Source organism: Glycine soja, chromosome 17 (assembly GCF_004193775.1).
Source record: "Glycine soja cultivar W05 chromosome 17, ASM419377v2, whole genome shotgun sequence".
Lineage (NCBI taxonomy): Eukaryota > Viridiplantae > Streptophyta > Magnoliopsida > Fabales > Fabaceae > Glycine > Glycine soja.
The window spans coordinates 39849797-39867142 of NC_041018.1; the positions used below are offsets into that span (position 1 = coordinate 39849797).

The 17346-nt window shown below is 35.6% G+C and overlaps 1 protein-coding gene across 3 annotated transcripts; it reads right to left on the minus strand.

Moving 5' to 3' along the window:
- Positions 1-380: 380 nt before the first annotated feature.
- LOC114393789 (kinesin-like protein KIN-4A) lies at positions 381-16416 on the minus strand. Of its 3 annotated transcripts, none has more exons than XM_028355239.1 (26): positions 15924-16416; positions 14597-14743; positions 14356-14505; positions 14002-14255; positions 13291-13472; positions 13082-13206; positions 7805-7841; positions 7246-7337; positions 7028-7135; positions 6678-6791; positions 6383-6470; positions 6153-6262; positions 5818-5916; positions 5625-5738; positions 5410-5526; positions 5252-5332; positions 4856-4927; positions 3875-3968; positions 3625-3656; positions 3448-3545; positions 3259-3357; positions 2883-3104; positions 2072-2234; positions 1537-1692; positions 1136-1457; positions 381-976 (listed from the first exon to the last, which is right to left on the minus strand). In XM_028355239.1, exons 1-25 carry the CDS (start codon positions 16041-16043, stop codon positions 1242-1244), a joined length of 3090 nt encoding a protein of 1029 aa, XP_028211040.1. In that variant the 5' UTR covers positions 16044-16416; the 3' UTR covers positions 381-976; positions 1136-1241. The 3 variants fall into 3 exon arrangements, with proteins under 3 accessions (XP_028211040.1, XP_028211039.1, XP_028211038.1); XM_028355238.1 differs by having other exon boundaries at positions 381-970; positions 6153-6265; XM_028355237.1 differs by having other exon boundaries at positions 6153-6265.
- Positions 16417-17346: the final 930 nt, after the last annotated feature.

Below are 17346 nucleotides of genomic sequence, written 5' to 3' on the forward strand. Positions count from 1 at the left end.
CGAAGACCTAAGTTTCTTAACTGTTGTATAAATGAGCACCAATTACGTATTTATCATCTTGCTTGCGCACAAACAATGCCACCAAAAAGAGAGGTTTCCCTTCTCAAAATTGATCCCATTCCAATGTCTCTCCATTACAAAGAAGAAATCTGGTTAAACTATTTTTATATAAGCAGCAATTTGTGTTTATAAGTTATCCAGCAAATTTTATTGAAATAAGCTGAAAACAACTTTTATTGACACAAGTTATTTTCCTAAGTTTTTCTTATACATTTACACAAGTGTTTATGTCCCAAAATAAGTTCAAATAAACTGTAAACAAGTTCTTCTAAACGAATATTCCAGGTGCAGTACAAAATAAATACATTGCCAGGGATAAATGGAATGGTTCAATATTGGTTACGTAACCCAAGGGGGTGGGGGATTGATTAACAAGTGTATATAGCGTATCGGTTATCATCCTTCTCTTGCCACAAACTCTGGTATGGTAAATTACAATCTCTTTCAATATAGTTAATGTTCTTTACACACAAGACCTAGAGGTAAAACAGAAAAGTTTCCTACTTTCCTTCTGTTGCTTTGTGGCAGAGGAATGCTGCAGTATTTCTATCAACAAAAATCAATGATTGACAAACATAGCAAGACCATAGAATTTTACAACTTACAAGTAAGAAAAAGAAGCCCTCAATACACATTTCCAAGACTTGACAAAAGAATATTTCCTTTTTCCTCCTTCTAGTGTTGGTATAAAGTATAAACAGAAAACATTCCAAGATAATTTGTCTAGCAATATCTTCACCAATGCCTCCAAGCAAACAACTATCTCCTATTCTCTTGATTATTTGGGTAGCCCTCGGCAACATTTTTGCACACCTCGCAAGATGCTCCATATGCAGCAAACAATGGAAACATTTTCAACATTCGGGCAGTATATATAATGTTATTTGTCAGAAACCATTAATTTTACACCCTGCAACTGGAAACAAGTAGCGTCAGAATATCAGATCAATGCATCTTTATTCACCAATAAAGAAACAATTTTTTTTTGGATAGTTATAACGAAGTCATATATAGTTGAAAAGTAGGATAAGTTAGAATATAATTTTTAAAGGTTGTATGGGACAAGGGTTATTACCTGCACCTAGTTTTTGGTTCTTTATTGCCTTATTTCTAGGATCATTCTTGTAGGTTAAAAAATGAACAGAGTCAAAGCAAATCGATGATCACAATAACATTCAGATTCACATTATTCGCGGCAAAGCCTGCGAACGTGGCCTTGCTCTCATGATTGTCTCATCACTGTGCCGAATCCATTCAGAAAGTCTCCATGGCTTCTGCCACTTCCATTTAAATTGTACTAGCCACTGATGGTGGCTTCTTTTCCACCTCCATAGCTTGCCAGAAGCTTGTCCTACAACTGCAAGTTTTTTCATTGACAGTTGCCCAATGGGTATCATCTGCATTGACAGCAAATTTACATCCTTAGCCGAGTGAAGATACCTATATACCAATTAATATAAATGGAGGATAAATTACCCTTCTACTCTGATCTATAAATGCTGCTGATTCCCTCACTTGGCTATTAGTGATGCCTGGCATATATTTGCGTTGTTTCTGTACCGGCAGGGACTCTGGAGATAAAGGTTCCTTGATGTCTTCCGCATAGTGTTTCAATGAATTTGGTGAGTTTCCCTGTTGACACAGAGATGATAAATTAACAACTGATAATGACAGCTATATATTGATGACACTTAGATTGATTCACAAAAAGTAAAGAATATCCGATCAAAAGTTAGTCACAAAGATAACACCAATGGTACTTTGAGGTTTATTTATTCGCTAGTGGAAAGTTATTCAACTTGAGCTTGAGTTTAACTACTTGGTTTGCAGGTATGTAGAGTTTAAGTTCGAAGAAAATGTAGGCGCTATGCCAAAGTTAATTTTTTCTGTTCACAAGCCTAATTTTTTTGCCTGAATCCAACCTGTTTGGTAGCAGCGCTACAACTATTTATTTATTTATTTTAAATTCTTAGTTGTTTTTTGCTTGAACCTTAAGCAGATAAGATCTTACAGAAGTTGGTGTAGCCAATGTGGTTGCAACATCTTGCTCTCTCACTTTTAGTTCCTTCTCAGCTTCCTTTCTCTTCATTTCACTTTGCCGTAGTAGACCTACAAGTTCTTTGATTTGATCTTTCATTTCCCTGATCTCGGTGTCCTTTTCCCACAGTTGGCACCTGTAGTTAACATCAAACACTTTAAATTTCAACAGTATATAACATGACTAATATTCATATATATTCCACTTATTTTGTAGTGGTCAGTTTAATAAATCACACCTCACAAACTAAATATTCTGATCTTCAGCAGGAAGGGAAAAAAGACAATTCAAAGCAATTTTTTTCCTGCTAGTTTATTGCTTATCAAGTTCTTGCAAAAATGGTATTAATGGAGATCAAACCAGCAACAAGATTCCAGGTATTAAGGGAAACTTGTAAGCCCTAAAAGGCATCTTTTCCATTCTATCACGTAAATATTTAGTGTAGCTGAATCATTGAATTAGCAAGATATCAGAGCCAGATCTATGCATGTGAAAAGAGACCAAGAACAAACTCACAGTAAATGGTTTATCCATAAAAGTATTTTGTGGTAAATTATTTTTCTAATGTTTTGCATGAATTACTGACCCTAGTGGGAAAAGGCTTTTGTTGTTTTTTGTTTGTTGCATGAATTACTGACCTTCGTATAAATAAAATAAAACCAACAAGTTTGAATTAGATCAGATATGGAGATAAAAACATGCAAATTTTGGCTACTCTGACAAATAATCCACATTTCTCTTCGAGAGAGAGAGAGATTAAAAAAATTTAGGTTTAACAAAGCACCTAGCATCTCCAACAGAATTGAATAAATATTGAAGCAAATTCTTGGCTTCTCCCATTGAGCGCAACTGGTTCCAACGTCCACGATTAGTGAAGGCCCGTTCTCGTTCTTCTGCCTCAGAAAGTTGAGAAGCCATTGCCACAAGTGAATTAGATGATATGTTCAGCATGCTCTCAAGTGAAGCTATTCTGGCCATTCTTGCATTTGGTGACATGGAGGATGCTCTGAGAAAAATGACAGGTGTTAAAAGCAACCAGGAAGAGAGAAATGCTTTCCTTTTATATTGCACGTGCTATTATTTGAATGAGCCAAAATTTTCAAAAAGTAATGAGGAAAGCATTAACAAAGTTAATTATATTTATATAAAAAAAAACAGACCTAGCAAATCCATTCTTTCCTCTTGGAGGTGTGAGACCCTTGGCAGCAAACCCGTTTACTTGCTTTAGCATGGCCAACTCCTCTGCAAGGGCAGCTCGCCTGAAGATTGCATTACAATATTAAAATATTACAAATACAGATTAATCAGTAATCAGTAAGAAAAATAACTTAGGAATATATGCTGCTTACACTTGGCTCTGCTTCTCATACTCAAAACGAACTTCATGCTCTTTTACCATGACTTCCAGCTCATGATCAAGCCACCGTTGTAAGGACTTCTCATTGCTCTAAAGAATCAATTCAAACTTACTTATTTATGACTAGCATGGACAATCAAGAAAATTTAAGGAGATGAAAGTTTGTTACCTGTCCATTCATTCCACTTCCATTCATTGCAACTGGAAGATGAAATATAATTAGAATTAGAATAATAAACAAAAGACAAGAGTTAGTGCACTAAATCCCCAAGTTCCTCACTAAAAGACAGTTTCCTCCACTTAAGGCATTTTAAAAGATTATCCATTTCAAATGATCTGATAAAATTTCCCATGTCTCATGCAAGAGGACATGCCAATCATTAAAAGTGAGCATAATCTGTGCTAAAAACAAACCATACCTGAAGTGTCTCGGCTGGAAGATTTACGAGCTTCTAACAACTCCTTTAACCTCTTGGTGGCCATTGCAGCTTCTTCAGTCTTTCTTTGAAGGACCTAAAGGAAATTTTCAGTCATTAGATATAATAATTCATTATGAAAAGTATCAGTTATGATGATAGCCGCAGAAGTCAAAAACAACATTGATGGTTATGCATGTTGTCTAGAAAGAACAGAAAACAGATGTATCAATGACATGTCATTTTGATTCGGCTTTTTAAAACCTCGTTCTAAAACAATGTTTTATATAGCTTTCAGAAGAATATTTGTTTATGAATACTTAATTCTGGAAGCAGAGAAAGTTTAATTTTATGCATGAGTGAATATTAATCTCCAAAAGAATGCCTAAAGAATGAAGGTATAACATGCATTCTATATTTATTAATATTTTCCACATAGCTAAGCACTGGTGTTTAAATTGACTGTACCAACACCATGCTACAACAATTTGGATACCTCATCCAGTTGGGCTACCACATTGAACCATATCCATATCATACACTATAGACTTCTAAACTCCAAAGTCATAAGTACTTCTATTCTATGTAGATTTTAATCCATAATAAATGTTCCTTTAGTTTTCATTACTCTTGTTTCATTAAAAACCTCGAAAACAAAATATAAAAGCATATTTTCATGATGCAAAGACCTCCCCTCCCCCTTTTTTTCCCCAGGGACTGGCAAAAATAAAGGCCTTAAGAAGGCACAAAAGATGTCACCCCACTATTTCGTCAGTCATAATATTTATCCCAGAAAAAAAATCCGGTTAAAGCTTATACACACACTATACTATTGCTGAAAATTGGGAATAGTTAAACTACTGATAGGATCATATATAAAACAGAAACCTAAGAATAAAGACTTGCAATGTGATCACTCAAATTTGGCAGTGATATCAGCAAAGTACAATAACATATATTGTCCAACAAGTTAGCAATACTCACCATTTTCTGGCGCTGATTTAAAGCTTGCAGCTTATGCCGTTCAAACTCATTTCTCCTTCCTTCCTTCTTTAACTGTTTTGAAAACATATATTTAATACAAGGTCATAGAACATATATGCAGTACAGGCAAGTAAATCATGTTTAAGAGTTGGATTAGTCATGATCAACCATCACACGGTCAATCTATAATTCTGCCTCTAGAATTTGAGAGTTGGAGTCATTATAAATTAAATATTAATTCATGTTTACATTTTTATAACAAAAGATTCAACTGATAACGAAGCAATAGTTTCATTTAGGGAAAATATTAATAGACAAACTTTCTCTACCATAAAATAAAGATGAGGAGTATCAAGGACAAATTAAATAAAAAAGAAAAGAGGAAGCTTGACATACTTGCAGCAGCTCTTTCTCTCTAGAAGCCTTCCATTGCCGAAACTGCTCAGCCTCTTGTTTTATCCTATGTTGCAGTTGAACCTGCAACATTTTTCAGTGTATAAGAAAGAGTATATTTATTGATCAAAACTATGATAAGAAAAAGTTCAACAATCAACCTTTTGTGCTTTTATAGATTGTATTTCATCTTGCAATCGTTTCGCTGCTTCATCACTTTTTTGCTTTTGCTTCATGAGCTGGACCTGACTCTCCTGTTTCTTCTTTAGATCCAGAATCTAGCATTGTATATTTCGAAAAGATATTAGCAATTTAGAATTGTTCCAATTCAAATCTTATAAAGGAAAAATAGATGGAAATAAAGAAGACTCCTCACCTGGGCTTCAAGTGTTTTCAATTTTTGGGCATGGATATCCTCTGATTTCTGTATTTGTCCATCAGAATTGGCAGCAAGATTTTCAACTTCAGCCAAAAGACGATCCCTATCTCGCTGCATACATAAATCAGACGCATATATAAATATGAATTTTCTGTAGGAGCAAAATAACTTTGCAGAACTTCTATTGAACCTGCACAGTTCTTTTCTCATCCTCCAGTTCCATTATCTTCCTTCCAAAATGCTGCTTGAGTGCCTCAGCATCAGATATTCCAAAAAGCTTCATCTCAGACTGTGTGAACATCAATCCCAATATGTATATTAATATACAAAAGAGAGAAGAAAATCACTCAAAGCTTCTGTCATGACTATTATTTGAATTTTGATCAATCATCAGAAACAAGACTTCTTGCAGTAAATTTAATATATATCACTAAAGCTACCCATAATTCTGTTGATTTAAATGTATTACTGATTGATGCATAATATGTCACAATGTGTTTAATTATACATATGCAGTATTACAACCTCTTTTTGCTCCAAGCGTTTATTCAATTCATGTAACTCTCTGTCCATACTATTTTGCAGAAGAGTATGCTCCCACTCTTTTTCTACTTCTTCAATTTCCCTTGAATCCCCTGCTAAAATTGGCAATTGTAACCCAAAATCATAGAAGTTCTAACATGTTGAAGCAAGTTGCAGCTTTAAAATTGGCAATTATAACATATTATTAAATCAAGGCCAAAGAAGATGCTGACCTGTTGTTTCACTCATTGGATAATCAGATGTTGTGATAGGTAAGCCCCTCTTGAGCCCATCAGTCTTTACATTACATGAGCTATTTTCCTGAAAAAAATGAAATTTTAAATGTACTGCCTAGCAGTTAATATCCTGAACTCACTTTCACTCATGGCTATGATAATGGAAATGAGTCCAAGTAGTGGAATGCAAAAACCCAGGTAAGATGAAAGCACATATCTATGCACTGAAAATTTGAGCAAAAAATAGTTTTCGAGTCAAAGAAGATTATCAACAGAAGAGTCAGAGGCATACATAAACATCCTTTTCACATTGTTCTACAGTAGAGCATCTACTACGGTATTCATGAAGTTCACATCGAAGATCCTCATTAACTGCTTCAAGCCAAGCAATCCTTTCCTTGAGGACCTACATAATCAATTATAAAATAATATATATTAGAAGTGTATATAAAAAGAGACCCAGCACTCAGATACAGTTAAGGCTAGTATCCTTTTCTTTCAAAGAACTAATATGATGAGCATTGATTGATCTCCAACCGTGCAGTATAAATCACGTCCAGTCAATGTTGCCACTAACCTATTATAGGAAATATATTAAAATTGATGCAAGACATTGCCAAAGATTTAACAGAAACCAGCTACCTGAACTTCCTCAGGAGAGCCACCAGAACGAGCAAAAAGTTCTGCTTGCAGATACTCAAGTTGTTGTCGCATTTTTAGCATCTCGTTGGACATGGGATCTCTATTGACCTATGGAAGAATATACAAAAGATGAGCATTAGTGTTATTGTAAAGGCAATCAATTATCTCAATTTTGTGAGATGAATGAAAAGGAACATAAAAGTAATGCAGATACTTACAACAGGCTTATTTTGGATGTTGCGTGCACGGTTTGCATACTTCAAAGTGTTAAGGGTTTCCTCAGCATTAATATCAGCAGGACTTATGCAGGCTGGAAAAGAAAAAAAAAATTATGTAAGAAGAAATTTATAAATATAACAGGTTCTCTAGGATGCAACCTGACACAGATAGGGGAGGGAACAAAAACACATAGTACAACATTTTAATACTTGTCAATCATTTAAGATAAACTGAGAAGTTACCAGAGGTTCAAATATTCTGAAAATCATTCGCAGAGCAGGGTAAAACATTTGAGAATGCAAAATCCAAAACACAGTTTATATGCATTACCAAGGCATGTTTTAATTGGTTTCTGATATTTCTTGTTTCCCTGGTACTTATGTTCATGCAGACAACTTAAATGTTGAATGTAGGATGAAATTAGAAAGAAATACAGATTATTAAGCATGAGCTCCTTGAAGATTAGTAATGGTAACTTGAAGCTTATCTTTTGAAATCCAATGATGAGAGGTGAAAAAAGTAGAACTGATTGGGATAGATGCATGGAAAACAACCAACCTATCATAACAGTTCTGCTGTTACCACCAAGTGAATCCTGCAAAATCATTTAACTTTATCCATAAATACAAAAATAACTGTTAAAAAAATCAAAGAAAAAAAAATTGAATATAAAATCTGTTGAAGATCAACTCAAAATCGACAGAGTCTGTTTGTATAACTCATTAGGAAGTTATGTACATAATTATTATCTGTCATTACTATCTTTACCATGTTTAGAATTTGCGTTTATAGGGAGATAAATTACCCTGATTTCTAGACTAGATTATTGCTCTTATTTCTGTCCTATGCATTCTATATATACTTCCCACGTACCATTCACATATTCAAGGGAAAATAAAACCTATTTCCGCATGGTATCAGGGCTCAATTTGAACCATCCCTAAATCTAGAGCCGCCAAGCCATGGGAGACCAAAAATCTGACGAATCGCTCATGGTGGAGACTGGATCATTTCCGACCAGCTCACACGATGGGCTTACTCACCTCATCATTGGCCATAAACTGAATGGTCAGAACTATACCCAATGGGTAAGGTCAGTCAAGATCTTTCTTCAAGGGAAAGGAAGGAAAGGTTACATAACAGGAGATTCAGAGTGTCCTAAGAAAGGGGACGCAAATGTTCAAAAATGGAAACTTGAGAACAATCAAGTAATGTCATGGCTACTCAACACCATGACAAATGAAATTGGTGAAAATTTCATGTTCTATGACACTGCAAAAGATATATGGGAGGCAGTGAAGGAAATGTACTCAAACATGGACAACACATCTGCTGTTTTTGAGATAAAATACTCCATGACCTTCGACAGGGAGAGTCCTCTGTTACTGAGTATTTTAACATACTCTACAGACATTGGCAGCAGCTGGACATACATGAAGAAGTTTCATGGTGTTGTACAAAAGATAAGAAGAAGTATAAGGAGCTGGTAGAAAAAGAGGATTTACAGGTTCCTATTGGGACTAAACAAGGATCTTGATGAAGTTCGTGGAAGGATCCTTGGAACCAAACCACTTCCCAAAATTCGGGAAGTCTTCTCAGAAGTAAGAAGGGAAGAAAGCAGGAGGAAACTCATGTTGGGAACATCCATCTTAGTTCCATCCATTGAGAGCTTGGCAATGGCTGCAAGAGGAAACCCTCGACTACCACAAAAGAAAAACCGCCCCTGGTGTGATCATTGCAAGAGGCCAGGCCACACCAAGGAAACAAACATGCTGGATCATTCATGGAAAACCTTTAGAAGCCAAGCAGTTCAAAAGCAAGGAAGGCAGAGGCAACACAGCCTTTAACCATCAACAAGCCGAGGTAAATTCTAATTCATCTCCATTCAGCAAAGAACAGATGGAGGCTCTTCAAAAACTACTTCAACAGTCTATGGTAACTGCAGAAAAAGGTGGTACTGCAGTAGTGGCTCAAAGAGGTAATTTTTTACATGCCCTAAACACTAGCAAAGAAAGAACAAAGTCATGGATCATTGACTCAAGAGCTTCAGATCACATGACTGGAGATTTTACTTTGTTTAGTAGTTATTCTCCATGTCCCTATAACTATACTGTTCGGATAGCTGATGGGACTCATTCTAAGGTCATGGGTAAAGGATCCAACACTATTTCACAAAATATTACACTTAAATCAGTTCTGTATGTGCCAAAACTTGATTGTAACTTGCTGTCCATTAGCAAGATTACAAGAGATTTGAAATATGTTACTAAATTCTTCCCAAACCTGTGTGAATTTCAGATTTTGGAGTCGGGGAAGACAATTGCCAATGCTGAAGAGTGTGCTGGACTCTACCTCCTTCAAGTTGAAAAACCAGAAGAAGAACTCAAGAACCATTCTTATGTAGCAGCAGCAGTTCCAAGTAGTGATAATTCTGTCATGTTGTGGCCCTATAGATTAGGCCACCCAAATTTCATGTACTTGGAAAATATGTTTCCCTCACTATTCAATAAAAACAAGAAAAATATTTAGTGTGAAATCTGCCAATTATCTAAACATACACGCAGCCATTACCCACCCCAACCCTATCAACCATCCAAACCTTTCTCACTAATTCATAGTGATGTACGAGGACCCATCAAGAGTTCACAACATTACTGGCTCAAAATGGTTTGTCACCTTTATTGATGATCACAACGCGTCACTTGGGTGTTTCTAATGAAGGAAAAATAAGTAGGCAGGATATTTGAAATCTTTCACAATAGTGTGCAAACACAATTTCAAAGCAGGATTCAGGTACTCAAAACTGACAATGGTCGTGAGTGTTACAACCTTGCTCTAAATTCGTATCTTCAAAAGGTTGGAATTGTTCACCAAAGTTCTTGTGTGAACACCCCCCAACATAATGGGGTTGTGGAACAAAAGAATAAACACCTTCTGGAAGTGACTAGAGCAATCATGCTAGCCTCCAATGTTCCAAAACAATTTTGGGGAGAAGCCGTCCTTTCAGCAACTTACCTCAAATAGAATGTCTTCCTATATCCTTGACTTTAAGATCCCTTTCTCCACACTTCAAACCTTCTTCCCAACCAACAAAATATTTTCTTCCATTCCATTAAAAATCTTTGGATGTTCAGCTTTTGTCCACAACCTAAACCCTCATCGTAGCAAATTGGACCCAAAATCCATCAAATGCATATTTGTTGGTTACTCTCCTCATAAAAAAGGATACAGGTGTTACTCTCCCCATACTAAAAAATTTTACCACACTAGGGATGTAACCTTCTTTGAAAATCAGCACTATTACCCCAAAGTTGGCATTCAGGGGGAGCAACCAAACACCTATCCAACTGAAAACTCAGAATACCAACCTTTGGCTCTTGAGATAACCGAACTTGCACTACTTCTGCACAAACTTGAACAAACCTTACCAGACCAGAACCATAACACTCAAACAACTGAACCTGTACCTAAACCAGCTGAAAGGACAGCAGAGGTTGTGACAGAACCTGCAGCAGAAACTGAATAGGATGTAGTTAAAGTTTCAACTACATCTCAACAGAACCATGGCCCAGAAACACGAGAAGATAACTAGAAGGTTTATAAAAGAAAAAGGAGGAAGGATGTAGAGTCAAGCACTACTCGAATGCAAAACCATGAATCCAACCAGGCCCTAGGAAATGAAGTTCCCACGGGTAACATTCTTCCTAACCTTGAACATGTTGATATAAATACAGAAGATACTGATATTCCTATTGCTAAGAGAAAAGGGGTGAAAACTCGTACTCAACACCCTATTGAGAGATATGTCTCCTAAGGAAAATTGTCACAAAAGTACAAGTCCTTTGTAGCAGCTGTTGACAATGTAGAAATTCCAAGAAATATTCAAGAGGCACTACAAAGACCCAAATGGGCAGCAGCTGTAACAGAAGAAGTTCAAGCACTTGTAAAAAATGGCACACTAGTCACCACTGTTCTAAAAGGGAAGACATCAGTGGGATGTAAATGGATATTCACAATTAAATGCAATGTTGTTGGCAATATAAACAGGAACAAGGCTCGGTTGGTTGCAAAGGGATTTACACAATCATATGGAGTAGATTATTCGCACCTATTGCTAAACTCAATCTGTTTAGGTCCTATTATCTCCAACAGTAAATCTAGATTGGCCTCTACACCAACTAGACATAAAGAATGTTTTTCTAAATGGGGAGTTAGAAAAGGAGGTATATATGCAAATACCTCCAGGACTTGAATCACCCAACACCTCAAACATGGTGCGCAAGCTTGGTAAATCTCTATATGGCCTCAAAAAATCTCCAAGGGCATGTTTGACAGGCTAACAAAAGTGGTCAAGCAAGATGGTTTTGCTCAATGTCAAACAGACCATATTATGTTTGCTAAGCATTTTGTGAATGGAAAGATAGCTTTGTTTATCGTCTATGTAGATGATATCGTAATTACAGGAGACAATTATGATCAAATAAATCATTTGAAGAATCTTCTAGCCAAGGAATTTGAAGTCAAGGATCAAGGCCAGCTCAAGTATTTTCTAGGGATGGAAATTGCTTGGACAAAGAATGGTATTTTTGTTTCTCAAAGGAAGTACACTCTGGATTTACTTCAAGAAACCGGGATGCTTGGATGCAAAGCAGCCAAACTCCCATAGAACCAGTCAAAAGGAGTGAAGAGGAGAGTGTAGCAGCTGACAAAGATATATCAAAGTCTAGTTGGAAAACTAATCTAACTCATACTAGACCAGACATTGGTTTTGCTGTAAGCATGGCTAGTCGTTCTATGTCAAACCTAACTGAAACTGACATGAGAGATGTGAATAGAATCCTCCAATACCTTAAAGGTACACCAGGTCAAGGGCTCTATTTCCTTCGAGAAGTAAGAAACAGTCTATCGTGGCTAGGAGCAGTGCAAAAGCAGAATTCAGAGCTATGGCACATGGTATTTGTGAAGGAACATGGCTCAAGCAAATGTTGAATGAAATCAGAATTCCTATCAACTACACCATGAGGATATTTTGTGATAACAAGGCTGCTATAAGCATTGGAAAGAATCCAGTTCATCATAATCCAACAAAGCATGTGGAGATCGATAGGCATTTTATTAAGGAGAAAATTGATCATAAGATTATAAGTGTCAAACATGTTCCATCGTGCCAGCCGACAGTGGATGGACATTCTAACAAAAAAAGTCCTACCAAGGAATGTATAAGAGAATATCAAATCCAATCTGTTTATACAGCTCAGTATGATTTCTGTCTTTACCATGTTTAAAATTTGCATTTATAGGGAGATCAATTCCCCTTATTAGGCTAGATTATTGCTTGTATAAGTGTGTGTTTGGTTTCCCGATCCTCTAGAATCACCCTGAAACAAATATCAATTAATCGTGATTTTAGGTAAATTTCCATGTGTTTGGTTTCACATTAAGGAATTGATTTTGGGTCTAAAATTGAATCTGAGTTAAAGCAATTTTAGGTCGCTTTTGCGTTATAATGAGGTCTACTACTAACTTGTTTTTATGATAAAAACATCCAAACATAAAACATATCACTTCAAAATCAATTTTAACCAAAATTAATTTTGCAAGATCAATTTTGCCAATGCTCATCCAAACACACACAAACTAGATTTTATATATTTAGTTAGATTTTTGTGCCAATTATACGAACAGTCTAGGGATTCCAAGGGGTAAATACATCTATTAATCGGGTTACGTCCTATATATATTTATATAAAATAAAGAATGTTTTTTCAACATCATAATTGATAATATAGAAGAGTATAAGCTGAAAGAAGGAAGGTACACATATAGATCTCAAACCTGCAAAAGCCTAGTAAGTTTACTATCCCTATAAGGAACATGAACACCTTCTTTTCTCTTCTTTTCATCACCAAGCGCACTAATAACATTACCAAGCGCTAGAAGGCCTTTGTTAATGTGGACTCCTGATTGAAAGAAAAAATTATTAGAGAATTCATAATGATCAAAAGCAAGTTTAGAAGAAACAAGTGAAAATTGTCGTGCCTAACCTTCCTTAAATCGCAGACCATCAGACCCGGTTCTTTTAGCTCGTTCTGATCCAGCAAGATCTACCAAGTGCAACTTGGCACAAAGATATTCTTCATTCATTGTATCATTTAAACTGATCTCACCAGGACTATTGAGCTTTCGCATTTGTTCTAATGTGATGGTGAAGATAGCATGTGAACGACTGGTTGGACACATAACAGAAGAAGAATAAGTAATAGAAGAGAACTCCAGAAAGATAAATGTAACAACATTTCGATGAACAACTTTTAACCCTGAAGGCTGAACTGATGCCAACAAGTAAATTCTGGATTGATTCATTAACAAAATCATTAGAAGTGCAGGAGACTGCGAGCATTCATACAAATTGCAATACCAATCGCTCCATCTATTAGTTATTCCCTTAACTAACAAGAAACAGAAAATATTTGATATGGAATTGGCTTCAAAGGAAAAAATTGAAAGCTCAGATTGATTGTGGAAAGCTTAAGCCATCAGAAAGTTTAAAACCAAAAAGTAATTTATGTTTTATACATCACATCTTCTCTTAGTTTTTGCTTTATTATCAAAATGTCACATTATACAGCTCATGCTCTAACAAATTTCCCTAGCCTATTTATCCAAAATTAGCTTAAGAATCCAAAAGTGAGATAAAAAATATTTCATTAGAGATGAGTTTATGCAGTTAAAAGGAGGGAAAATGCATAAGCAACCTGGATTGGTTGTTCATATTTGTACTCCCAGTTGCTCTACTTAATGATCCTTGTTCTAGGCAAGCAGCCATTTCTTTTAGGGTTGTAACACTGACTTCAGTACATCCTGCTAGAGTAATGACACCATTTGATGACTCACGGATTTGTATTGGTGGTTTCCCAGGAATAGTCACTTTCCCTGCATGTCCATTTGCAGTTTCTGGTTTGTTCATAGAGGATGGGTCCAACAAGTCTCTTACTTCTTCTTTTAGAATCTTTAATCAATCAAAATTTTTTGTTAGATGCTTCATCTAAACAATTTCACAAACATGAAATCTTTTAATTTCAGATATTAAAGCAAAGCTATTAACTGACCTCAATAAAGGAAACATGCAGCTGAAATTCAATCTGATGCTTTAAGGTGTCAATTTTGTTAAACAGGGAACTCATAACTAGAGGTATTATTCCCTCTTGGCAACCATCTTTAAAGCCAGTGCCCATGGTGTATGTTTTCCCAGAACCTGTCTGCAATGGAGTGAAAATGTCATATACCAAGGAGGAAGAAGTCATAAGTGTAATGGCATTTAACTTGTTTTTCCTTTAGCTGTAATTATACCTGACCATATGCAAGAACAGTAGCATTATATCCTTGGAACAAACCATCAACAAGGGACACAACACATTCATCGAACATTGCAGATGAGGGAGAACCAGTGCTCCCATAAACATGATCAAATGTAAATGAATGTGCACCAATTTGTACCTGTATCATAATCACAATACATATGATTTCCTCCAAATTTTTAAGCTACTTAGGATGCTATTTATTTTCATCCATGCAATAAAATATACTGAGATAAATTTCCTTAAAGTGAGAAATCAATTGGATATAGAAGGCAATCAAGACATATACAGACATGAAATATGTTCATCACTTTGACCTACTATGAGTAAAAAAAAAAATCAGCTGACATATTCTTACCAAATTCTGGAGTAAAATATTAACATAATTGGGAAGTAGGAAGGCAAGGGATATCCAACTGATGTCGAAAGCAAGTGAGCCATAGTCTAAATTGCACCAAGAAACAAAAGATTTGTTTTAATTTACCAACACTAACTTGTTATTTAGAATGACTTGTAATCTCTAAAATAAAAGGATTCATTCTACCAATGAGCTTGTAGCTCAATTGGCACCAGCTCAAGCTTTGAGGTTCAATCCACCACTATCTCACCTTTCCCCATTTTTATCAAAGTGTTCACACTTTGCATCTTCAATATACCCAGAAAACAAAAACACACACACATCCCAAAGAGTTACTTTTGTTTATAACCAAGTTTAAAATGATATGAGTTTTAAGGATTCCATTCATTCACAAATAACAAAGTTCACAAATAACTTTTCAAAACCAGCGGGGAGTTGAGTCTAGCAGAAAGAGCCAGTCTCCCACAACGTGGGAATCCAAGGTTTGAATCCCCGCTAAGAGATGTGACCACATTTATTGCCTAACGGTGCTTCGAACAAGATTGCCTCTCAATGGAGTATTCCAGTTGGAACTAAGAAAATAATGTTTCATAAACTGAGCCATTCCACAAAATATGCTGGCGAAGCCCAAAAAAGCAACCCAAACCCAAATAGAAAGAAGTCAAACAAACATCCCAATCAAGCAAGCATATCATCAGATAATAAAAGCAATTCCAAATTGGCAATAACCATTAATTCTTTAATCACGCAAGCAATCTCGGATCCAGATCTCTTCTCGCCAGATTCACCAATCCGAAAGAAAGAAAGAAAAAAAAGCAAAGGAAAAAACACACAATGCAAGCAAGCAAGTGGAAGCTGTGTTCCCTATTATCACATAAGGTTTTAAATATCTGGTCGCGTTGACGTTTATTCGCATTGTGTCACATTGTGTGTTGAGTGTAAAAATGATGCGCGTACGCACCTGAGGCTTCCCTGACACGACAGTCACGCAATCCTTGCATCCCTGAACCTTCTCCTCGCCGATGAGAGGTCGCACGTGGACCGCGACCTTCACGCAACAATCCTCACCAGCTTCCACCATCACAAAAAAATGAAACGCCAAACACTACCTTAACTGAGAGAGAAAGAAAAAGAGTGTGTGTGGTGTGGTTGAGCAGAGTGTGAAAGAGATCAATTCAATTTAATTGGCGCAATGGTTGTGTTGTGAATTGTGATGTTCCTTCGCATTGTGTGTGCGGAGGATAAAGAAAGAAAGAAAGCGTTGTGGTTGCAGTGACTAGTAGTAGTACTACGGGAGCAAGGAGAGAGTAGTTATAGTTGGAGGAGGAGGAGAGAGAGTGGGGGAAGGGTAGCTTGGGAAATGTGAATGGCTTGCAACCAAGGTGTTCGAGTTAAACTATATGGACAACAACAACCACTATCATTTTCCCTTTGCCATCACTGTAATGTACCTGTCCAGACGGTTGCTTCCTCGACCTCTTTTATGACCCCTCTTTCCCACTTTGCCCCTCTCCTTTTCACAACGGCCCTCTCTACTTCACCATTAAAATCTCTTGGTCTTTCGTAATTACCGCTTTACCCCCAATCTATTCTTTTTTTTTTTCATAAAACTTTTCTACAAATTTGAAGACAGGTATATGTCAACGATGATTCATGCATCATATTTAATTAATTAAGCTAGATTTTTTTATTTATATTTTTTTATGTAGTTGAACTCATTAGAAGACAAATGTTCTTTTAGGAAAGAAGAAAAATGTTATTAACAACCAACAAACTCTTCAATTGAAAAATAACTAAGTTTCTTGATGATTTTTAAGTCTAAAAAAAAATCTTCAACTGTCGATTGAAAATATACTTCATGAAAACCAAAAAAGAAGTGATATCAATATATTTTCTAATTTTTTAATATAAATACCCAAATCTAAACTATTGTAGAAAGTATAATCATTGTACATTTTGCAAATCTAATGATATTGGTTGGTGTATATACCTATGTCTTAATTAAATTTCAATGATTTTTTTAAAACAAATTGTTGATAGTTACAAATAATCTTATATCACAATTTTGATTGTTTATTTTAGATTCAAAATATAATTTATATATTTCAATGTATTTATATATCAAAACATTTATGTATTATGAATTAAAATTATATAAAATTAAATATTCAACTTATGCATTAATACACCAACTAACTAACTAGTTTAAATTTTTTAATGAACTACATGGTTTGTTAGTTAAAACTAGTTTTAATGAATAATAATACTAAAAGTACACCCAAAAAAAACTACATCTAATTTTCCCCTTCTTTCTTTCTTTTTTTAATTACTTACAGCCAAAAAGTGAACCATGGAAATGCTATGATTGCACTGGCAGTATCACA